Here is a 26,684-nt window from a genome sequence, read left to right on the forward strand (position 1 = left end):
TATATTGAAAATGAATGAACAACAAAAACTGTAACAGCGTTATCCCGTTGAATTGTCGCGACTTAAATCCTTGGAAGCAATTCATTGAATTCAGAATTGTAAACAAAGACGGTCCAAAGTTCAAACACAGTGATGTTTGCTAATAAATTTATTGATATCGAGTTTAAAAACGAATTAAAATTTCGATATCTTCTCAAATTTTAATATTAAACAAAATGTCTTCTATCAAATATATAATTATAAAACGAAATTTTATTGCATGCCTGCATTAATTTATAGAGCATTGTAGTAACACATGTACACAAAAAAAATTGATAGGTTTCATTTTAAATTGTCCAGCAAATATGAAAAGTACTTTTGCCATTATAATTAATTCATAAATACTGACACAATATACAAAGTGACATCATAATAATATAACAAATTATCGAAATTAACAATTTTCACCAATTTAATGACAATTAAAACAACAATAGTAATATTTCATTATTTACTTATTTAAGACCTCAAACAAAGGAATACACACTAACGAGTACATTACATCGTTGAATAATGTTTTTAAAATATGTGTGCTTCAATTATTAAATCATTAAGCACAATGTATGTAAATGTATTCATATACTCGTGATATATTGAATAAACAAAAAATGACGTATTGTATCCCTCCCTATGCTTAATAAACTTTAACGAAGGCAAAAAATCGACATAATTGTGATTTATACACAGTGGCGAACGGACATCACTATCGTCGTACACGCAGCGCGCGACGCTCGCATTGCCTACCCGCGTTAGAGAACGTTCACACCGAACCATCTGTAAATAAATAAAGATTTTTTTAAGCAAAATGCTTAGTGCAGTGTAACGGTGTAAGTTGCGTATCCCGTGAATTTAAAACTCAGTGAAAATGTCTAAAACAGTGTTGGCTCGTCAGTGCTTGTAAGTAATTTTATTTATTTATTTTTTTAATTTAGACCAAGTGCTTAATAAATTTGAATTAACTTAAACAATAAGAAGTGTTGTCTTTTTTTTAAAAAAAAAAAGATAAAATTTGCAAATTTTTAACGAGTTAACAAATTTATTTATTTTCAAATAAAAAATATATTTTTGACCCATTTGAAAGTTAATTTTAAAACGTAATATATATCAGTTTTGTCGTATTGAATTGTTAGCTGTGACGCATGCGCGGCCAGTTATTTTGCGCATGACCTTAAAATTCGCACGTTTCGTACTTAGATTCGAATATATTAACATATAAATCCTGCGTCTGCTCATAAATATTTACATACTATACTTCGATATTTGCATCATTTTTTACTTATTACTATACAATTAGTTTAATGTTTTTTAAATACAAAATAAAAATAATCTAACGCAAATAATATATTAATATTGACGTAATTAAATAAATATGTTATCTTATTTTAAAATACGAATAGAATGAAATTGATATTTATTGTATATAAAATATACCAAAAAAAGCCAAAAGTTATGTTTTTCAAAATTCATATTATTTAGATATCTTTTAAGTTTAATATTCACATTTATTATTGTTATCTATAGTTTATATTTTTAAATGAAAATTTTTAAATATATTACATACATGTACCTAACCATGCCAATATAACTTGTAAATAAAGGCTTTTGAAATTTAAACCATAGACAATTTAAAATTATTGTGAAAAATATAATCATAATATGTTTAAAGTTACGAAAGAAACTAATATTTTACAAAACATTTTTATGTGTAATCTTTGTAAAAATAACTTAGCACCGTATTGCTAAGCTATTTTTATATTAATTGCTATTAATTATAGTCATATAAGTACTTTGGTCGTATATGATTAAATACTGGTTTGTTGTTCATGTAAATGAAATAAATATCAGTTGTTTAATTGACGTTGTAAAAAAGGAAAAAACATTATTTATTTAAAACTAAACGCCCATACCAACCGGGTGAGGATGAAACAAGAATTGTATTTATTTCTTAAAAAAACGCATTACGCGTTTCCCTCACGGGAACAGTGGAGGGGGAGGGAGGGTATGTAGGGCTCACCGGTGTCCATGGCGCCGAGTGTACCCAGAACATCGGAATACCCACTAAAAAACCAGCGGTACCCTATCCGTCTTAACGAGGAGCGCCACGGGATCGCTTGCGCATGCTACCGTGACGCTCTGACGAATTTTCTTATGCCTTATGTCCGGCCTGCCTGACGCCAACCCTTGGAAATATTGTTGTTGATGGTTTTCCCGCCACCATATGGGTGCCTCTGGCAGAGAGTGGTCCTTCTCTCTTAAGTCGCCTTCTATTACATCCATTGGAGGAGATGGATTAGATTATTATTCTTGACCGGGGACTACACGGCACTTTAATATTTTGTTTAAAAAAATCATGAAGAGCTACGCAATCACAAGAAATTTAATCAAAATCAGTCCAGTAGTTTAGGACATATTCAGTGATGCGTACATAAATAACACGTACAGAAAAATTATATATTATATACCTTTATATATATTATTTTCTTTGTCGCACTTCCAAAAAATGGAATTCCTTACCAGCTTACGTGTTCCCCTCATTTGCCTTCCCGGCGCATATAAAAAAAAAACAGAAATTGTTAGCTTTTTTGAGGCAAAAATTGTTTGTTTACTTAATCAGTCGAGTCATATCGAACATTGTCGTGCATAACTGATATGTCAATGAACCTTACAACTGGATTTGTCCTTAATAATGCGTTTACTGTAAAAAATATCTTAGAGTATTTTTTTACGCTACACACAATTATTGCATCGTGTCACAAAGAAATAATATGAAATATATAATGTTACATAAACAATTCGTGCTATCGTTAACCTGAAAACTAATTAAGTTTATTTATTTATTTAAAGAACCTTTAATCAAAGTTTCAGTTAAAATATAATTTTATGTTATTCTATAATTGAGAGACAAAGAAAACTATGAGACACTTATAAAAAAAAAAAGAAATAAAATTGGTTGAGTTATTATTTTTAAATATTCTGTATATATTATATTATATAATTATGTAAATTATACTACGATATAGTTTACGTAACATTGCAACAGTAAGAGTACAGAACTTGTTGCAAACGAAATCACGGGACAAAACTATATTTAGATACCTTATAACTTGTAACGTTTAATACGCACAGTCTTACTTGACCCTCGGTAATAAAACTTTATTAAATAGTAAGATAAAATCGACTATTTTACGAAATTGTATCCGCGAAATATAATAATATTTACATTTTATTTAACTTAAGGCTAACTTTCAATTAGGTAGCTGGGCGCTTAGGAAGTGGCGCCTAGTGAAATAACTATTTCATGTAGAATTTTTACCCACTAAAACCTTCCCAATGACCGTGTTTGTCACTGATAGGTGACGTTAAGGGGTCGTTTCGATATAATCCCATAGCCTGCGACGGAAGCGTTCATCCACGGCCCCTCACGTGCTGTGTTCTATGGTAGTCGAAAATCTCATATTTCTACCCTGGACAGGCAGGCCAAGTTACTATTGATATTCCCTTTGTTTCGTCCTTGCTTTTGTTCTTAAAACTATATCGGCGCAGTCAGTCATGACTAATTTCTGACCGACCAACTAAGATCACGTGTATTTATATACGTTAAACTAAACATTAAAAGGCTTAGAAGTAAACAATTTTTAAAACATTTTTTTTTATCAGACCTACAAAAAACAATGTTAACAATTTAAACAACAAAAACTAATCTTGGCAATTTAAGAATATTTATATATATACAGCAGATCTATATATTGTACATAAAACACAAAAGTAACTTTATTACCTACAATATAAAATACATAATCAATCAACACGCAATATTTAACAAACTACGTTTAATTGTTTTTTTTCTTTTGTCCTTGAACTTGGCTGCATCAGACTTCGTATCGAGTTAGCATTCATTATGGACCACATTCTACGCAGTACACGCTTTTATAAGATCTGTTAAATGAAATTGAACCTTAATCAAGTGTAATAAAGTATAACTGAAAGTATTAATTGGCTTATCAATGCATTTTTAAACTGGCTTCCGAAATAAAAACATTAAAATTAATTCGAACAATAGCATGTCTGGCATATTAAAGTAAATATTTATTCGAATTTCTTAATTGCTTCCATTTATGTAACGGTATTTATTACTCGCTATAATTATTTATGTATCAAAGCTATATATGTTCATCGTTATACTTGGACCCACAACTTTATATGCTTGGACATTGGACATTGGAGATTTTTATCTCGATATAATGATAGAATATTTTATTATTCAAAGCCGCAAAACAGTTTATAGGCGGGTAATTAAATATTATAATTTTGTATAAAAAGAATATGATATTTTTTTTCTTTTCCATGAATCTAAAACAAAGTAAACAAATATATATTAATTTATCGTACATTTTATAGCTTCATAAATAGTTTTTTGTTGTTGTATTTTGATTGTTTAATAAAGTATTTTATATAACATAAGCATTACATTATAATATGCTATAATAATTTTATGATTATATATTTACTCGCTTACTTTTTAATTTTTTATTAAAACATCCTACAAATAAACTATTATAACATTAATCTCCTTCTAAATATTTTTTATATAATAATAATTTTAAATAAAATAAATAAGGCATACAAAATGGCCACCTGATGGTTAGTTACGTCTGCAAATTGGTATTGCCAATGTAAAAAAATATTAACCTGTTCGTTCTGCGCTGTCAATGCGTCAAACCCTATTAAAAATACAACGCAAAGACAGTGTATATAAAATAACAACGGAAATACCAGAGTTAGCTATTAATGTACTTAATTACGATTTCAATTGCAGAGTAACTTCAATTATTATGTCTCACCTAAAACTAACATTGCCAATATATATAATAAATATATGCACTTGTTATGTCCTTGATATATTTTATCAAAGACTCATTCGTGTTGAAACTGAAACACGGTATTAAAAATATTGTAAAAATAAAATTCAATAATTAAATTCCATTATGATAAGTCTCTTCACTATTATGTCATTATAACACTAAGTTAATAAAATATAAATAAATAAAGCTGCTAGCTAGCATTCTTGCCACCATGCCATATGCCCACGATTTGCACAATAGCGATTTTTAAAATTTTATTTGTATATATTTAAGGATTTATAAAATTGAAACAATACAAAACGAAATTATTTATATCAAAAAGATTTTTAAAAGAATAGAATTTTAACTAAGTCAGATTAGATTAGATTAGTAACGATTCGCTGCCCAGATACAATTTATCGAAAATAAATGTAGAGAGACATTGTAACGCTGGCAGTCCCTAAAATACAAAAGCTGAACTCTTCATTCAATTAGGCAAGACATTTTTTAGTCGTTATAGACTCCGAAGGAAAAGCTTACTTTGGGCCGATTAACTTAAACTATGCCGTGTTTTGAAACTTGCGATAAACGTTATATGTTTATTTATGTAGCAAAAATTAAAATTTATCCAAAAGTTTACATAATCGTTGTTGGACAATAATTGTATTACATTAAATATGATCAAAACAAAAATAGATTCCTTATTTGGTATTCGAAATGGTTTTATGGAATAACATCGAAATGTGAACAGTCAACTGACTTTCACGGACATCAGAAGTATTATTCATTATTAACAGCGAAACGATTTCAGAATCACTGTCCAAGGAAACACGCGAGTGCAATTAGAACCACTGTTATTTACTTTTGTATATAACTCTTAACAATTTAACTTAATATTATTACTAATATTTGATGTTACGTATTTCATATACCTGTATGTGTAAAGGTCAATATACTGGTTGACTTTGGACGCACATAAAATACATAGACATATGCTTGTAATTTGCAGCAGATCTGTCATTTGTAATTGAGATAGGCGTACGTAGATTAGATTTAAGGAAAATATCGGTTTTTAATGATTGTTGCATTCTCTTTATTAACTTTATCCAAATTACTTGTTAAAACTTTCATTTTATTGAGCACACTAAAACTAATAAATACGGTGATGGTGACACGGTGCCGTGGACACTTTTGAGATTTACTGGTGGTAGGGCTTTGTGCAAGCTCGTCTGGGTAGGTACCACCCACTCATCAGATATTCTACCGCAAAACAGCAATACTTGATATTGTTGTGTTCCGGTTTGAAGGGTGAGTGAGCCAGTGTAATTACAGGCACAAGGGACATAAAATCTTAGTTCCCAAGGTTGGTGGCGCATTGGCTATAAGCGATGGTTGACATTTCTTACAATGCCAATGTCTAAGAGCGTTTGGTGACCACTTACCATCAGGTGGCCCATATGCTCGTCCACCTTCCTATTCTATAAAAACTATTATGGCTTAGTTAATTAGACTAGGCCCGTCTCTGTAGGTAGCATCAACTCACCGTATATTCTACTGCCAAGCAGCAATACTTAGTATCGTTCTGTTCCGGCTAGAAGGGTGAGCAAGCCAAACAGGCACACAGGACATAACATCTTAGTTCCCAAGCTTGGTGGCGCATTGGTGATGTAAGGAATGGTAAATATTTTTGATGACGCCAATGTCTATGGGTTTTAGACAGCACTTACCATCAGGGCCCATCTGCCCGTCCACGTACTTCTTATAAACAAAAACATGTTGCTAGGTAACCAAATTATATACTGTTGTAAACCTTCTTTTATAAAAGTTCGTTTAATTTCTTAAAAATCTTGTAGAATAAGCCCTTATCTGCTCATATTAAGGAGGTTAGGAGCTTATTGAGAAGGCTTGGAGCTTATACCATTGCGCTCCTAAAGTTCCATTAGCTTGGTTTGGTGCAAATACATTAAGTTATGTGTTGTGTATCTGACACATTTAGTTCTCCTCGCGATGTTTTCTTTATATTCTTACGAGAGATATTATAAACACAAGCCTAGTTCGAAAACGTGCTTTTCAGTTAAGCTCTACGCGTTCCATCTTGAGCGGTCTCAGCTTACGATAATTTATATATAATAAGACGTTTATTCTAAATAAACTTATCGATAAAATTATATATAACGATTAACGAATTGATAAACAAAGCTTGTTCCTTTGGTTTTATTTTTCATATACACATACGTAGTTAAATATTAATTTACACCAAGAACGTCGTATATATAAAAGCCAATGTTGATTATTATTTACGTGATTAAAAAATTACTTAAATACTTTAAATTATATTTCATTCACAGTATTTCCCGTCCATCCCGAAGGCAGATCTCGTCGACGTCAACTCCAAGAACCTCAACATCTCCTCAGCGTCGGAATGTAGCTGCGCCAGCTCTTTCAACCACTTATAAGAAATTCGCTGACATACCTGGACCTCTAGCTCTACCTATCATGCGACACCATGCTCACGTTTTACCAAGAATAGGTAAGCATGTTATAGTAACTTTATAATTAACACATCTTAGCGCCTTTAAGGTATTGCAAGAAAATCTTTGCTTATTCTACAAGAATTTCCATATATGTACTCGTACATCTATAAAAGTGATCGTTTGTTTATTTATTTCAGTTAATTTATGACATAAATTTTAAGATACAAATTTAAGCGATTTTTTTTAATTTAGTAACTTTAGAACAAAGATTAAAAATAATGCTCAGTATCTTGATATTTATAAGCATTTGTATTCAAATACTTTTATTAAACATATTAAATGTAATTTTAAATTTTATTTAATTATTTGTGAATAAATTCATTTATGCACTTGGAGTCACGCTAGATACAAATCACATCGCAGGTCAGCTATCATCATGCGATGATGCAAAAAAATTTAACATCTCAAAGATTATCACACGATTGTCCAAAAAATAGTTATGTAGTTAGGTTTTATGTTTGTATATATGTGAGTTTCTTTATTATACCATAACCATTAAATGCCTGAACAGATTTCGAAGTTTGGTGTATCCTTACAACATCCCGATTGACGCTAGCTATAAATACAACCTGTTTAATTTTTAATGAAATTATGCATTTTCGATAATATATCGAATTGAATTAACCAAACGCTTATTAAATCGATTTTTGTTATTTTAATTTTAGTGACGTCTGTTTACATGTGTTAAATCGCTTTCAATTTAGCAGTTCATCAATAAACTCAACTCATATGAAAGCGGATGTACATTTTACAATTGAATACAATTTTCTATTGTTAGGTGACAAAATTTAAAGAAAAAAACAAACAAATAGACCAACTCCTTTAAATTGCAAACTATTTACAAATATATAATTTCATTCACAAAAACTAGTCTAGATTTACTCTCTCGCAGTCCAAAAATAGCTTGGTAACATGAATTTAGAGAAAGTTGCTCCGGTGATCAGTTGGTAGTTTAAGCTTAAAACCGGTTCCCATATAGACTTCCATTATCTAGACTCGACGAAGCCTCGAATTAATGGCCGATTGTTATCTAAAAACCTAAAATTTCCTTTCAATGATTGCTTCAAATGTTCAAACACTTTTACTGATTGTTGTTTTAAATGGATTTTGTTTTATCAACCTATAATCTTTAACACAATACAAATTTAGAGTCTAATGATTTATAATAGAAACATATTTATAAAATTAAAAACATTTTCAGTTAGTTTTTTTTGGTTTTTTTTTATAATAAAGAAATATTGTTGATGAAAAATAAAGGTCATTTATCAAATTTACATAGTTATCTTTTGTAATAATAATAATTGTGTAATAATTTTATGTTAAATTGTAGCGATGTAAAACGACAAAGTGCAATGTATAAGTATATAAATATATAGGTTACATTAAGAATAAATATATTGTAATGGTAACATTAGGTATTATAATTATAACATTTCAACAATACACTCATCAAAATTGTATATCGCCATTTAAAGTCGGTTGTCAATATTTCACGTTTGAGTAATAAAGAGAATTATATTATTACAGAAAAAAAAATATTTTTGTAAATATTTAAATTAAAAATTAAAAAAAAGATATGGTTCTAAAATAATAATGCATACACAAAAGTATATTTAAAACACAACAAAACAAAACAAGTAATAATCTATTTGTAAAAAATACATGAACAACATGTTTATACACGTTAATTATATATATTTCTATTATCAATGCCTGCCAATTTGATTCGCAGATCAATTCCCTCGCTGCTATTACAATTCAAAGGGTAGCTTAATATATTCTGACTAATACGACGAAGGCTTCGTTGACAGCTATAATTTAAATAATTTATTACATATCTATATTATACATTTATATAATGAGACGCTTTACAATTAGTAAAATCATTTAATCAAAATTTGCGCATTCAGAATCGTTGTTACGTTTGCTTTTTTGGATTTTCTTTTTATTTTTTAATTGTATTGGTTTTATTAGAAATACTGGTGTCGAATATTACTGTTAAATATACACTAAAACAGTTACGTTATATTTCTAGACACGATTTTATTCTGAAAAATACATAATCTATCTCATTCTTTTATAACAAATTTGAAATTTGTTGCGTAATATAAATTATACAGCTCAATCAATGCGACTGCTGAGCTCAGTCCTTCTCTCCTTTAGAGAAGGTTTGTAGTTTGTTTCACCTCCTTCATGCACATGTGGGAAATTTTCATGCAACCTATACCCTATTATAAAGGACGGATGAAAATCTTTCTTATACGGTATTGATAGAAAATCCCGAGTACGAGACTAATTTAATCCATATTAAACACATTTTTGTCGCTTGCATATTCGATTAAGAATCACCACTGCAATATCTCGTTGCTAGACTTTAAGTGGAATTACTTGAGGTGCAATACGGTTTAATCGATTTAAATAATATAACAATTTGGTGTTTGATTTGACATCAATGAATGGTAAATGGTATTCATCGCGTGATGTGTCAAAGGTAGGTGCAGTATCACGTGTTCCAACTGATTATTCAATCGAGTTGCAAGCGGATGGGAGCGCTTATTGTCGATCAAACGAATATGACGCAGACGCATTTAATCAAGACCAAATAGCCATTTGAACCAAGTATATCTAGAGCCTTCTAACAAGTACTTTGAATTCATTATTATGAATGCAAATATAGAACCTACTTAATCTTAAATTTCTCTACCACTTATTTTGTATTTGTTTTACAGTTAAAGAGTGAGTGAACCAAATATATTTAAAGGCACAAGTAACTTACCATGAAAGCAAAAATCCTGCTTTAAATTAAAAAATACTTTAAACGTTAGCGCGGTTTTTACTATTATACCATATAATCATTGTTAGGGGCGAGATTCTGGGCTTAAATCCCAATTTGGTCTAACAAGTAGTAGAACAGAGTTTGTAGTAAAATTCGGAAAACACGTAAAACCATTGATACTGGGCTTTATGTGACTGGGAGAAACAAAATATATTTTTATTTTTAATGCCAACTTTTAGTGATATCTGTACCAATATTAGTGGGTGACCATCTAACATCACTATGGCACACTCTCATCACAATTCACGTACTTAAGCTCCATTATATATCATGCGTCATTGACAAGTCCGCATTAAGAATAGCCCGACCTAAACTATCAGAGATTATAACATAAATAAAAACATATGAATCTATTAATAAACAACAAAGCGTGTTTTAAATAATGATTTTCTTGTGAGTAAGGCTAACATCATTACCTATGCTTGCGTCTGAAGTCGGATCACGTAGGTTTGAAACATTGCGATAAATTAATCGTATCTTTGTTCTTATTTGTCATGAGACTTGAATGATGATATTATGGTTTTATGTGACTATTAGTATTTGAATTATAATTGTATAATGTAATAATATCATTAAAGAATATATAAGGAAGGTATATAGGAAAAAAGTTCGTTTCCGAACCGATATGACATAGAAACCTTCAAGAAACCTGCAAGCCCTCGGGTGTTGCAGATGTCCATGGGTGGTGGTAGTCACTTTGCATCAGGTGAACCTACTGCTTGTTTTTTCTTAAATAAAAAAACGAGGTAGCTCAGTTTGAGTGTCTAAGCTCTCCTAAACATTTTAAGCATATAGATATTACTGTAGAATTTTATGATATTATATAAATACCTACCCTTCGTTATAATTAGTATTAGAAAATTCTAGGCGATATAATTGTTAAAACGCTAATTTGTAATTAAATACCATTATAGATTCAGTTGCTTCAGAATTTAATATGACAAATTAACCGTCTCGTTAGCCAAACAGAGTGATCCACTGGTTAGAACACGTCTCAACCAATAATTGTGGAATCCAGGAAAGCACCACTGATATTTTATATGCTTAAGTTTTTTTAGCTCCAACCCTTCTCCTCGAAAAGGGGAGGAGCCCAGCTATGGGACATTAACAGGCTATTATTTAAGTCAAATTAGCTAGCTAATTAGCTAGAACGGCTGCAAAACATTAGGGGTCGAGTTCTGGGTCGGTTATATATTATTAGTTATTGAGTCATATTCATTTTTTTCCGTGGTATTTGTAGCGTATATCTTAACTTTAAATCACATTGGGCTTAAAATAGAAACCTACCACAAACATATTATACTTTCAATTATTTTACATAGATATATCTCAAACCCTATATGTTACAATTTGACTCATATATCTCTGCACTAAAATTATGGCCAAATTATTCAATCAGCTAAATTATCGCAAAATTATGCATCTGCATACATACAGTGAATCGATTACGTACTCGTTAATATCAAATGGCAGAAAAGGAAATCAGTTTATGAAGTCTTTTGTAATTTCAACAGCAAGAGAGAGCTTAACACATTCCAATATTTGAAATATCAAAATACCAATAAATTGAACCGAGGCTTTTTCGCGTTTAATATACATAAAATATGTATGTAAAAGCGTGAATTTCTATATGTATTTAATAAAAACGTACTCTACGTAAAAAGATTTTGTTTTACAATATTAATTTAAATTAAGTATTTTACACATATTGTACTTAATAAAATGGGACTTTTTTTAAAATGTTCGATAAATTGTGCTTGATTTTATATCATTTTTCTGGATGGGGCCTAGCTATGTTCAAGTTTTCCTAGTAAAAGTATACAATGTATATTGAACATTGTATTTGCCAATATAATTTAAAAAAAAATGTATTTTTCCAGGTTGCTTCCACCACACCGTAGGGCTCGGACTGCTAGAAGGGCTCCGTGAACGTTATGGCGACTTAGTGCGACTCGCCAAGGGTTCTAGGTCCCGTCCTGTGCTTTACATATTCGACCCTGATTTAATGCGAGAGGTGAGCAAATATTTACCTTACATTATACAAAAACAACAGCACAATACTTATATTATTGTTTAAGAGATTTATTACATAAATATACATTGAAAAGTTAACATAAAAAATTATTATATTTGTTTACCCGGTATATATTATCATGTGACTTTTTTTTTCGCGGTGAAATCTTCATGGATATCCTATATCCCAGATAATGATGATAGAGGGTTATGTCGGGCACACTTGCGTATTTTGTGTTGTTCAATTTTGCGTTGTTCAATTAAGGAACCCTTCATTGTTTTTATTCCTTTTATTTTACTACACGCTTGTTGGAATTGGCACGCTTTCGTCCCAGGGGGACTCTATACTTTTCGGGCAGTGAATTCTCCCTTTTCAATGCCCAAAGGTATTCTTCACGGAGATAGGAAGCTGGCGTTCTTACGCCGACTGCGCCGTACTGTCCTACGCCTTATTGGTGCTGCCAGAGCATCGTCCTCCCTTACCTTTTCTGTCATATATTTTTGCACGATTACGGTATCCAAAAGATGAGCATAGCTTTCCAAGACTGTTGACCATCCATGAATCCATGAATTTCAGCACGGCTGGATCATATGTGACCTATCCTCTATAGTTATATAAGTCATATACGTCATATATATCATATTTATTGTAGGAGCACAACTGTTCTTTTGACTTTTTTTTTATAGAATAGGAATGCGGACGAGCATATGGGCCACCTGATGGTAAATGGTCACCAAACGCCCTAAGACATTGGCATTGTAAGAAATGTCAACCATCGCTTACATAGCCAATGCGCCACCAACCTTGGGAACTAAGATTTTATGTCCCTTGTGCCTGTAATTACACTGGCTCACTCACCCTTCAAACCGGAACACAACAATAACAAGTACTGATAAGCATAGTTATCCGCGTAAGGTTAAGTAAGCTTTTTCATCATATATGTAATCTTGTATTGATTAATATGCCTTATTTATTAATACTTTTTCAACACATTTTTTTTTTCAATTTAATTATTAATACGAAATGATACTCCGTGCCCAAGATGTGATTGTTTAGCGGAGTCGTTTGGTGTTAGAAGTTAATATTTTCTTTTCATGTTGATACAATATTTTTCACTTATTTTGACAAAATCATCTACATTACTATAAATATACATAATGGTGTTTGTTGAATTTATTGGAATATAACTTTAAGTATTACTTTGTTAATAACATGCCGAGCATTTTAGGTATATAGTATCTTATATATCTATAATTTTATTGCACATTTAAATAAAAATCTAAAAAGTCACATAACTAATGATAGCAATATTCTATTGGATTTTTAGATATTGGCAAATAAAACTTAAAGTTCTAATCAATTCCAGATTATCAAATGCGAGATCATAAATCATTTCAATCTATACAAAGTCGATAATTGATTTTAGACTCTAATACGTCAGACATAAAGTCCATTATTGTAAGCGTATAAACACTTTCACTCTTAGGGAAATGTAACGTATAATCGGCGTTTGTGATAATTAAATCTTAGTTATACAAATGTGTTTTGGAGATTTAAACTTATAACTAAATTTGTAACTTACGAAATTGTGTTTAATATCATTTGAATGAAACCAGACAGCAGAAGTGTAAAGAAAAAATTGTTGCTATCTATTCAAGATAAAACAAAATTCAACTCAGCGAGTATCTATATCATACTTCAACTTATGATGTATTTATGTAGTTTTATATCGTAGGGAAATTGTAATGAATCATTTAGAAATATTAAAAGCAATTTCATTTCACGTGTAACAAAGCGCATATTCCTGCGCCAATTTATTCACCGACGTACAATGAACCATATGAACGAGAAAACCACGATATGTATGGTAAATGATATCTTTTTTTTTAAACGCTGGAAAAACGCATTACGCGTTTCCCCTACGGGATCTGGGAATTATGTGGGGCTCGCCGGTGTCCAAGGCGCCGAGTGCGTCCCGTACATCAAAATATTTATTATTATTTTGATGTATTTATTATATTTAATTAAACTTAAGTCATTAAGCTGTCCTTAAATTGATATGTGTTAATTAATTATTCATGAGTATATTATTATATTTTTTATCAGAGCTATTTATATATTAAAAAACACAACAAAAACATAATCTACGCATATATAAGTTATGCAATACGCAAATAATAAATGTATGTAAATTTTTTTGTTTATCTTCTGGTTCCTGATTAAAAACAATTTAATGTTTTTAAACAGAATATTATATTATCTGTGATAAATTTTAATTTAGACAATCGTTAGTAACAAACACGTTAATAATTTCACGAGACGAATGTAACGAGAAAGTGTGTGAATTAAAATTACACGTACACAAGCGTAACAATATTAAGATAATGACTTATAAAATAAAATAAATACTTAAACTTGATTTAATGGGGCCTATCTGGGGACCGCATAACGTTACAATATAGCAATGGATAGCAATAGCGATACAAATAGCGATTTGTACCCACCGAGACGAGCTTGAATTCCGACTCTTATCCATTATTAAAAATATTTTCAAACTTTTCATAGCACAAAACTCAAATGAGATTGAAAAATGGAAGATTGACAACACTTTGAATTTGAAATTCGTAAAGAATAACTTAAAAATGGAAAGTAAATTATTTAAATATTTTTTAAAGTGGTACCATATTATATACATAGTAGGACTCCCATATTAGAAAGCTATTCTGAATAATAATGTTTAAAATTCGCAAAATTGAGGTCATATTTGGCGCACAGCGGACTGCGATGCTTATAGATTATACAAATATAACCTATACGGTCTCGACAGCTGCGTCAATCGCCAACTGTTTATTTCGAAAAAAGAGCGCATACAACAGTACTTTTCATTTGGAACTTTCAACGACCATCGCTTCCAATTGATAAAAATACAATTGTTATAGACCTAAGGATCTGTTAATAGATCGTTTTTTTATTGTTAACTCGCTCCTTATTTCAATAAAGCTTCTTTAGCCACACTAAGTGTTAAATTACAAGATTGCTTGTCGTATACGTGAAGGCGAAAGAGAGAGTAAAGTTCACTATTTTCAAGTGCAGTTTTCGTAATTCTTAAACCCAAGCAGGAAGCAGGAATACACAGAATTGTACAGATATTTAAAAATTTTGATTTTAACATTCAAATAATATTCATAATTATACATATATATAAATGGCAAAAATATTTTTAATAATAACAATAAATAATAACATAATTGTTGCTTAAAAGATAAAATTGAATAAAAAAATTGTTTAAATGATTTTATTCGTCAGGTCAAAACTAATTCGTGTTAATTAATATAATAATGACAAGACTGTACAGAAGCTGTGATCATCACAGACGTTAACAGGACAAATTCGATAAACACGAGACTTACTCGATACGCAATCATCTCGTTTTGTTAAAGGTTATTTTGTGATAAAAATAGCAGCAAGTATTTTGATGAATTATATCAACAATACTGTTTATTTTTCTATTAAAATGTTAGCTATGTATTGACATGGTTAGGAATTAATTACGTCATCTTATATATAAAAATGGCTGTTGGTGCATCTATTCGATCTATAGAGAAGGTTATTGCACTATTCGAATTGTTGTTAACATGTAAATTTATTTATCATTCAACCGAATGACATTATAATTGGTATACATAAATATACAGGACACGTTTGCTGGGCGTTACTAGTTATTTATATTTTTATAATTTATACGTACCACGGTGCGTGATTCTGCGGATTATTCACGCACGGCGATTGACCACGGATAGCCACGCACCGCACCGAAACTCTTGAGATTCGAAGCTATTTTGTCATATACAGTATATACAGTAAAAAAATAAAAAGAGAGTGTATTGCTGCCGGTACGACTCTTACAGCGCACCTTGGAAGTTACCGACTCGCGATCGATCCGAAGCACCTCTACGGACTTATCTGCGTTTCTACAGACGATACTCTTCTCACGGTGCGTTGGTGCGGACTGATCGGCGTCCGTCCATAATATCACGCACCGTGGAAAGGCAATATATCTAAACGTTTTCATATAATTAAAGGTTACAATATATACCTTGTTTAACTCAATTGGTATTTTTATTTATTAAAAAAAACAATGTACACTGCAAGCATTAACTGTAACTATATCTTACACTAAATTGTTTGACAAGAAGCTTCACTTCCAATCATTGACACTGTAATTTGCATCGCTCTGTTTCGTTTTAAAGAGTGAAATAGTCAGTGTAAATACAGACACAAGTGACATTACTTCTAAGATACCAACCCTTGGTGGCGTATAACGGTGTAAATAGTGACATATTGCCTACAATACCACTTTCTCAACCACGTTATAAGTATAGTTTTATTCGCTACGTCTTCCTAAAAAACAATTTAGTAAATTAATACTACAGACTCACTCCTACGTTAATCATCACGTTATTGCATTTGTAATGAAGACGTTACGTAAACGAGCTAAATTAAAATTCAAGACGTCTGAAACTGAGAATCAAGTTACTAGATTCACTTTCGAAGATAATTATAATAAGACTTGTTCTATGTATTTATAGGCTGGTGAATTTGTTTTGCATATGAATGACGTTCGTAAAAATAAACTTGTTTTTATCACACACATAGCAAATTGATAACCTGGTACGTAAACGGTCACCACCAACCATAGATATTGTCGTCGTATTAACCATTTCTTACATCGCCAATGCGCCACGAACCTTGCGAAAGATGTTGTCCCTTGTGCTTGTTGGCTATTTTTTTTTTTAGAATAGGAAGGCGGACGAGCATATGGGCATATTACCTGATGGTAAGTGGTCACCAAACGCCCTTAGACATTGGCATTCTAAAAAATGTCAACCATCGCTTACATAGCCAATACGCCACTAACCTTGGGAACTAAAATTTTATGTCCCTTGTGCCTGTAATTACACTGGCTCACTCACCCTTCAAACCGGAACACAACAATAACCAGTACTGCTGTTTTGCGGTAGAATATCTGATGAGTGGGTGGTACCTACCCAGACGAGCTTGCACAAAGCTCTACCACCAGTAAATATAACTGGCTGGCTGACAGAACACTGGCTCACTAACCCTTCAAACCGAAAATCCTATCAAAATCCAGTGGTGAGAGGAGGAATGATTAATTTGTCGCTAATTAATAAAAACTTCTCTCTTTATTAAATTCACCAACAACTTTACATTTCACAATTTCACAGGAAGTAACATAAATCTAAAATGCAAAACCTTACCTTACTTACAAGTAAACACAGCATGAATCACTTAAATATTATAATTAGACGGTAATAATAATTACATTAAAATTTAAATTTCATATTATACTGCCCAATACAAAAAAAAAACATTAAACAATATATCACGTTTATTATGTACTGACGTAATGAGAGGTCATGTTTGTACATAACACAGATGATTAAACTCCATAAAGATAATTTTATCGCACGATACATTTATCAAGTTATTAGTTTAATAAGAAGCGAATCACGAGTTTGAGAAATAATTTACCATTATCGTATCTTTTTCAATCTTTTAAGAGAGATATAAGATTTTTATAAGCAATATGTTAATAATGCTATGGATATATGTGTTTATAAAACAAATTGCTTTTGTATATTTCAATCTTCCTAACTATGTTAAAAATCATGATTATCAATTTAATTTTTTGACTGCCTCGTTGGTCTAGTTGCCAGATATTAGGCCGCAGACCCCGAGGTCATAGAGAGAATTAATATAATTATTATTTATTTGAAAATTGTCTTGATACAATTGTTTCGTTCTCAAAAGGCGTTATCGTCACGTTTCTTGAATTATTTTTTTCAATATTTTACAATTAAATCTTAGTACTCATGTTTTGTAGGCTATAACCGTAGCGTATTAATTGTCCCACAAGATTATTACCACACATAGTAGTTGTATAATAGATATTACAAGTATATTTTTTAATATCTAAATTAAGTATATGTGCGTGTAAATCTATTTTTATAGCAAAACAATAAAGAACTGAAATTATTTAATAAAAATTGATTTTTTTTATAAAGTTAACAAATATTTCACTTAAAGCATATTAAGAAACTATAAATAAGAACGCAGACATAATATAAAATATTAATCAAGGCACGCAACTAGCTACATAAAAAAATGTTTTGTATCATTAAAACATCGTTAGAAAACTTTTACTTTGATAAATCCTATGCAATATTGTAGCTAGGGGCTGATAGGACACATGCAGGCTTCCTCAAGATGTTTTCCTTCACTGTCGTGGACGAAACGAGGTATATTCACAAATGAAGAACATGAAAATTCAGCGATGCTTGCCTGTGTTTGAATCCTCATCATTCTTTTCAATTCAGAATCGATCATAATTTTTTTATAGACACGTCACATGTATACGCAATGAAAACTGAGTAATTATGATAACGATGAATAAACAGTTTACAAAAAACGCTTATAATCTAAGACACAAAAGTGCGATACTTTTAATAATTGATTTATCTACATTAACAATGGAAGAGCAAAATTCAAATCTAGCCCGAGGTGTTCGTGAGCCTACTCTAATCCTATGTATTTATTACTGTAATCGCTACAGCTAAAGTCTAAACTGACTTTTCCCTCCATTTCATTACAACCCTTAAACGGTCCTATTAATTATCCAATTAAAATACTTCTCAGACGTTCAGCTTTCTGATAAAAATCTTATCATACTACACGTATAACAAACACAAATTAATTATAAATCATTCTATTGTATAATGTTTGATCAGAACTGTTGTATTTAAGAAATTAATACGAATTCGCCATTACCATTTAATACTAAAAACTGACACATTCTAAACTTATGTCAATACAATATAAACTATTTATTACTTGCCAGTGCGGGCAATATTCACATAAATTACAACCAAGAGACAACAATATAATATAAAAGCTGAGCCGAGATGGTATTGTTAGAACATGCAACTGCGTTCAACAACAAAAAAATTGCGTTCAAACTCGAGCAAAAACCACTGAATTTTTGTCAAATGTATTTGTTATACTAGTATCCAATCTGTATTTATTGGTGGAATACGTCCTTCTTATCAATCAAAAGGATGGTTTAGCTCAGTATTATCTTTGTAATACAACTATTCTATGAGTCTTTATAAACAGTACCTACTCTTTTAAATTTATAATAATAGCTTTAAGTTACACTTATACTCGTTATTAGTTGCATTGTAAGTTAAAATTAGAATACGCTGTGACTGCAACGTGCTAATCGCTTGTAACGTTCAAGTTATCTCCGTGATTTATGTTCCATTGTTCGCCTAAAACTACAAAACTATATATCGCAATAACTTTGACAGTATAACAAAAAATGACGACACAGATATCATTTTTAAAACTTTTTTTCGAAATACATACGTAGCCTAATTATTTAATTTTTTTATTTATTTATTTTAATTGATATTCGAACCGTTGGTTATTTAATAAAAGCACAGCTATTGATTGCTTAATATTTTATATATAAAAAGGTGTTTAAATACCTGTTTGAAATTGCTAGACTTCGAATGTTTTATTACAATAAAAATTGTAATACATATATGTATTATTTAATTGAGAAGGTATTTTATAACTCGGCGCTAGATGACGCTGCAACACTTGTACTTGTATACCATTCATTCAATCAACCTATTTCCTTTATAATTGATATACGCAGAAGCATTAAAACTTGTCTCAGATTTTGCTAATAAATTAAAAATAATATAGTTGTATTTTTTGTTTAAAGGTTTACGAAAGCAATACTACAGAACCTCCACAATGGATACGATCACCTTTAAGCGAACAAAGGAAGAATACAGGGTCACAATGTGCGATGCAAAGGTAGGGTCTCACAAAAAAAAAAAAACAATAAATCATGACAGCTCGTGATGGTGTAAGGATTCTAACGATAAATCTGTTCAAGCATTTAAACATATTGTTGAATTAAAATTTAATACAAATATGCAAAAACATTACACTCCTTTTTTGGGTAGTCGTGTAAAAACATTTCACATATTTTATCGAATTATATATGTTTATTACATACAGTTTCCCAAATTGATTGACGTACAAAGATTTCAGCTCTATAATACGATTAGCTGAGCGCGGTTTCATCTGCGTTAAACATTATTGCTTCACCCCTGTGGGTCAAAGTATAGCGTTTGTAAATAAATGGGCTATCAAACGCACAATATTTTTCAAATAACTTTTTATATTAGTATATTATATGGTTTTCAAAGTAGCATAAACAGCTAGACTAGCCAAATCACCCATGTGACTTAAAACTAACCGCCTATTTAACGCAAAAAGTACTTTTTATATCGACTTTCTGAGTTTATAGCGTTCAACAACACAAGTATTCCAGCTTTATAATAAATTTTTGCCAAATGCATTGCAATATTTTCAATCTAACAAAAAACATGTAAACTAAACCATTCACTGGTACTGATACTGGTGGTTTTTAGTGGGTATTCCGGTGCGCTCGGCACTGGAGAGTCCCATAATCCTTCCCACCAACATGTGGATAAAACTCATATGCATATAATTTAAATACGATTTTCATTACAGTGAAGAAACGAAAGCTATTTGGGCAGGAATCAGGACGTTGATGAAAGATGGTGCTCTTATACGAAACTACGATAAGGTCTTTGACGATATCGCTACTGACGTAACAAGAAGGTGAGATACAAAATCATAGCATTACCTTACCGATTAATTAATCAAACATCAATACCATTTTATAAACGTATCATTGCATATATCGTTGTCTGTTTCAAAAGTAAACCTTTCATAACTTTTGTAACAGATAATGGAAATAAGTTTTTTTGTGCTTCATACGCAGATAACGTATATGTAATAAAACATACACTTCTACTTTAAATTACTTACTAAAATCTATCACCTCATATCTAATAGAAAGAAGTTTAAACAAATAAACACAATATAATTAAAATCATATTGGATTCTAATAGTCTTGATCTTTTCATATCAGATTTTGCGAGCGAGCTATTTTGCTCGAAGGTCATAAACGAATAAAAATTCATAAAAAAAACGTAATTGATATTAAATAAATAATTAAACATATAAAAAAGCATGTATTCTACCAGGAAACAGCAATATCTAATAATATTATATGGGCGGTGGCGAACACTTACTATTAAGTTACATTTACCCGCCTGCCTGGCTTTATACCAAAGCACCTATAAATATTATATAGGTGCATATTAAACGTATTTAATGTCAAATTGATAAGAATTATAATTGTTATAGGCTCGGCGAACTTAGGCACGCTGAAAATGCTCTAAATGAGGAGCTGGGAACAGAGATATACCGCTGGGCGATTGAAACCATCGGAGTCATGATGTTCGGCATTCGTCTGGGCTGTTTGGATGGTGGAGTTCATATTCCTACTGCAGACAATAGGTAAGCATTATACAGTAATAAAATTCTAATGCAAATGGCTCCTCTGTAATAGAATTTTCTGTTGCCTTGTAGAAAGTATTTGATTAATGATTGACATGTTGACAAATCAAATTTAGTACTTGACAGCTTATCACAAATATTATTATAAATGTAATTTGTAATGTATTGATAAATAATCATTTATTATGTAACACGTAAATGTTGAAATTTAAGATTACTTAATAAATAAATATATAAATCATATCAAATAAATTAATACATAAAAAATACCGTTATACAAAACTAATGGCAATATGAAGTTTGTTAGATGAAACGAGTCATTCATCATTCAAATACTCAATTGGTGTTCGTAAGATCTTAAATATTCTCTCGGAATTCCTGAGGGTGTGCTGTGAAATCGATTACTGTAAAGATATTCAACTGAAAACACGTCTATGTACTTATATTGATAGATGCTGCCACGTTGTTCTAACAGTTAGCTTGTAAGAATAAGACCCCGAAGCCCTTTTTTATATTTATTAGACAGTCACCATTTCTTTTCTCTTCAGTGTTCCCAAGGCGTCTTTGCTTTTATCGGTATAGAATAAGAAGTTTTTCGTCTAACGCTATTAACAAAATGACCTGGGACCAATAAAAAAGTTGGGGTTTTCGTCGAGAACTTATTAATAGCAGCTCTTAGATTGCAAATTACTAGAAAAGCACATAAAACCGTTGCATCTACGAAAATTTACCAGTACTATTACATTTTCGGTTAATTCTTCGTCGGATTAATGAGCCGGTTGGCGTGGTTGGTAGATACCTTTCACGCCGAAGGTTGTGGGTTCGATTCCCACCCAGCCCATGACAAACAGACATGTTCATGCACACCATTCCCATTTGTGTGCATGAACATGTCTGTTTGTCCTGAGTCTGGGTGTAATTATCTATATAAATATGTATTTACAAAAGAAAAGTAGTATATATAGTATATCAGTTGTCTGGTTTCCATATTTCACTGGTGGTAGGGCTTTGTGCAAGCTCGTCTGGGTAGGTACCACCCACTCATCAGATATTCTACCGCAAAACAGCAGTACTTGATATTGTTGTGTTCCGGTGTGAAGGGTGAGTGAGCCAGTGTAATTACAGGCACAAAGGACATAAAATCTTAGTTCCCAAGGTTAGTGGCGCATTGGCTATAAGCGATGGTTGACATTTCTTACAATGCCAATGTCTTAGGGCGTTTGGTGACCACTTACCATCAGGTGGCCCATATGCTCGTCCACCTTCCTATTATATAAAAAAAAATATATTACAAGCTCTGCTTAATTTGGGATCAGATAGCCGTGTGTGAATAATGTCCCAGAATATTATTATTATAAGAATGAAGAAATAAAAAGTGTACTGTACTGTTTGTACTTTATTGTACACTATAATATGTCCTGTGCAGTTGTATATTGTATGTCTCCCTTGGGAATCGCTGCCATGACCAAAATCGGTCGGGAGAACATAATTGGCAGTACATACTTTATTTGTCAAAATTTATGACAAACAAAGTCGTTTATAATTATATTACAAAGAAGTTCGTATTACGTTTTATTCATTGGCGTTATGAATTTGATCTATAAAAAAAATTTCTTAGTTCTATAAAGACAAAAAGTATTCCTTTGTAACTTGACCGCTAACGACGTTTTAACGACGTTCAATGTTTCATATATTATAATGTTATATCGCGCAATAACTTTCATATCTTTAATCTAGTATAGGGATATATCTATCTAGGGACCTATTAATCTTCAAGAGACAACTTTCAAAATGTCTACAAGGGAACATGAGATGTATAATGGTCGGTTTTCATCGAACCAGTATTTTGGCCAGTACAGCAATCCAGGGATTTGAATAAAGCAGCCGCTATTTTTTTTACGCACTAATTTTTTAGGCGATGCTTTAGATGATTGCGCTTATCAAAACGTGAGACACTCATAAAGTGTAATCACCTCAGCAATAAAAAATAACTACTGGACTAATCTAAGCGCCGTGGATCCAGTGCCATGGCCGAAACCGAATTGCTGCATCAAAATACTGGATCAATGAAAACCAACCTTAATACACTCCGTTTAACTTTACCCATAGTTAAAATAGAACTTATATTATCTTAAGTTGATTACGCCTTAAAAATATTTCAAAATATAATTGTTCATGAATTTTTATTTATTTAGAAGACCAGAAAAAACTTCAATGGACGACCACATTCAAGATCTCTGTTCCCTCTCCAAGCGTTGTCTCACGGAGCTGACTCCAGCAGAACAGTTCGTTAGATGCTCGCTTGATATTGCAAATGAGAGCTACCTGGTGCGAAGTGAACATACCCTGAAACCTGAATCGAAATGCTTTAACGACGCCTTGAAGGCTATCGATAAACATTATAGGTGAGTTTAAGTAAACTATTTTCTTAACCGTAACAACAATCCCTGATCAATAACTAGGCTTGATTTCCGTTAAACAGAAGGTTTAGTGCTTATTCCATACCCCTGCACCAGTGCGGGAATATTTAGTCAAAACAAAATCGAATATATATACTTTATTCAAACAGGATTTTACAAGATTAAATTTAAATAAATAATCTGTCATAAATATGAAATTCTACCAATAACATAAAGAAAAGGACATTTTTTAACAAAAATAAGCGCAAGAGCAATTGTTTATAACATTTCACGTTTCGTACAGTTTTTTTTACTATTTAGTTGTATTTCTTTATCATATACATAATATTCCTAAACTACCCACGATTAATTGCGTACAACATAAGTGCATTATCATTGTTTTTAATTGATGAGAAAATAATAATCTTTATGTAATTGTTTGCGGTAACTGTATCGATTTATTAGTAGTATTTATCAAGTGATAAAGACAATTATTTACTTAACATTTATTAGTAACACTTATAAGCACATTAACCACAATAATCGTATTTACTATTTAATAATATTACGTTTTTCTCGACGCGTAAAGCTTTGGACACACGTCTGAATTATTTGCGGCTTAGTACAATATTATATATTGACTAGGCTGCTCAACCGATATCAGATGATCGAGAATGTTTGCGAATTCTATGATGATATATTAGTTAGTTTATAGAGTTACAGATCCCAAGATCATCGACCCCGACCCAACCCTATAAACTTAGGGCATGAACTAAATGTCCAATATGTAATTGTTAATAATTACACATATATGTATTCTCCGTGAATGTGAATGTGAACTTACAACATTATTATATTTTTAATTAAGGCCACTCAATGTATCGATTCACTTAAATTATTTATCCTGCCGCCATAAAACGGACGTGACGAACCGTAATCTTCCCGAAACAATTCATGACACGTTATTTGTGAATTAAATCGATATTAATAATAGTTTGTTCATAATCTTAAATTATCATATATGATCTGTATTTTCAGTTTAACAGATGACTTCCTACTCAAAGCATTGCACGAACTAAACAACGAACAGCTAAGGCCAGAACAAGAGCTACTAAATAAGCTGAGGCCCCTGGGGAGGCGGATTCTGCCTCTTGCAGCTGACATGTTTCTTGCTGGAGTTGACCCTGTACGTTGTTATATTAAATATAATATTTGCTAAGAAATAAAGTTGAATTTGTAACTTTAATAAATCAACTGTTTCTAACTTTATTACAAAAATATGTTACTTACACTACCATTGTCTGTGGGAAGTGGTGATCACACACTAATTTTATACATACGCTGGTCTTTAACGTATTAAATAATCTTTATATTTCCAGCTCGCTCAAACAGCTGTCAGCATGTTCTACCAGTTATCTCTACACGCAGCGCGCCAACAACGAGCTCACGATGAAGTGGTCTGGGCTAAGGCCTCCAAGGACGAGGGCTTAGATATTCAAGAGTTGCCTTACATATCCTCCTGTGCGAAAGAAGCGATGAGGCTGTATCCAGCCACAGGTGGGGTTGTTAGAAGAAGCAGAGAGGAACTCGTGGTCGGCGGATATGAAGTTCCTGCTGGGGTGAGCTATGAAATATAATAATAGCTAATAATGATCAATATAAAACCATTAAATTTTCTTATTTATTGTCAATAATGTAGAACCAATACTTAGGAAAAAGAAATAACCCTAAATCTGAGGATAACCGGCAATTTTCTAATTATAATATGAAACGAACTTATTGTCTTTCTGACTTGCATTAAATAGTTTAATAACATTTTACAATTTATTTTACCATCAGGTTGACATAGTTCTTGCACATGGAGTATCCAGCAAATTAGAAGAAGAATGGGGTCGCGCCAAGTCTTTCATCCCTGAACGCTGGTGCAGCCAGGGTTGGGAGCCTCTCAAGGCGTCCAGAGCACATCCAGCCGCATCGATGCCATTCGGACAAACCTGCCCAGCTACTGGCATTGTCAGCAAAATGCTTTCCTCTTTAGCAACTAGGATTCTAGACAAATACAGACTAGAATGGCACGGACCTAATCCAAATATAGTGACTACAGGTGTTAACAAAATTCAACCGCCTTATTACTTTGTACTACAAAATTCAGCTTAGTTTATACATCGTTTTAGTTCCATCCAGTGACTGGCATAATTGATTTGCTTTGGCAACTTCATTTGTATAAAAGTGATGATTCTTTATTTTAACACTTAATTGGCACTAATGTCTAAGCGTTTCATTTTGACGCGAAGTTCATATTTATTTAGGGTGCTTAAGAATTAGTAAAGCTAATTGTAGCTAATGTTTTATCAATTTTGCTATCACTGGCATGAATATATAGATTAACAAAATCATGAATGTGGACTTGACGACAAATTCTAGTGATAATATTGAGTGAATTGTGATATATACCAGATAATGTGCGTTTGTTTGTATTTTTCTATGATTTTAAACCATTAATTTTGCGTAAATAAATAAATTTAAAACGTGTAA

The 26,684-nt window shown here is 31.5% G+C and overlaps 1 protein-coding gene across 1 annotated transcript; it reads left to right on the forward strand.

The window, feature by feature from the left end:
- Nucleotides 1–706: 706 nt before the first annotated feature.
- LOC126773803 (probable cytochrome P450 49a1) lies at nt 707–26,684 on the forward strand. The gene is made up of 10 exons (XM_050494990.1): nt 707–936; nt 7,229–7,410; nt 12,131–12,264; nt 20,075–20,169; nt 20,896–21,006; nt 21,598–21,750; nt 23,946–24,155; nt 25,188–25,335; nt 25,529–25,768; nt 25,989–26,684. Exons 1-10 carry the CDS (start codon nt 905–907, stop codon nt 26,304–26,306), a joined length of 1,623 nt encoding a protein of 540 aa, XP_050350947.1. The 5' UTR covers nt 707–904; the 3' UTR covers nt 26,307–26,684.

The sequence above is a fragment of the Nymphalis io genome, chromosome 15 (genome assembly GCF_905147045.1).
Source record: "Nymphalis io chromosome 15, ilAglIoxx1.1, whole genome shotgun sequence".
Taxonomy (NCBI): domain Eukaryota; kingdom Metazoa; phylum Arthropoda; class Insecta; order Lepidoptera; family Nymphalidae; genus Nymphalis; species Nymphalis io.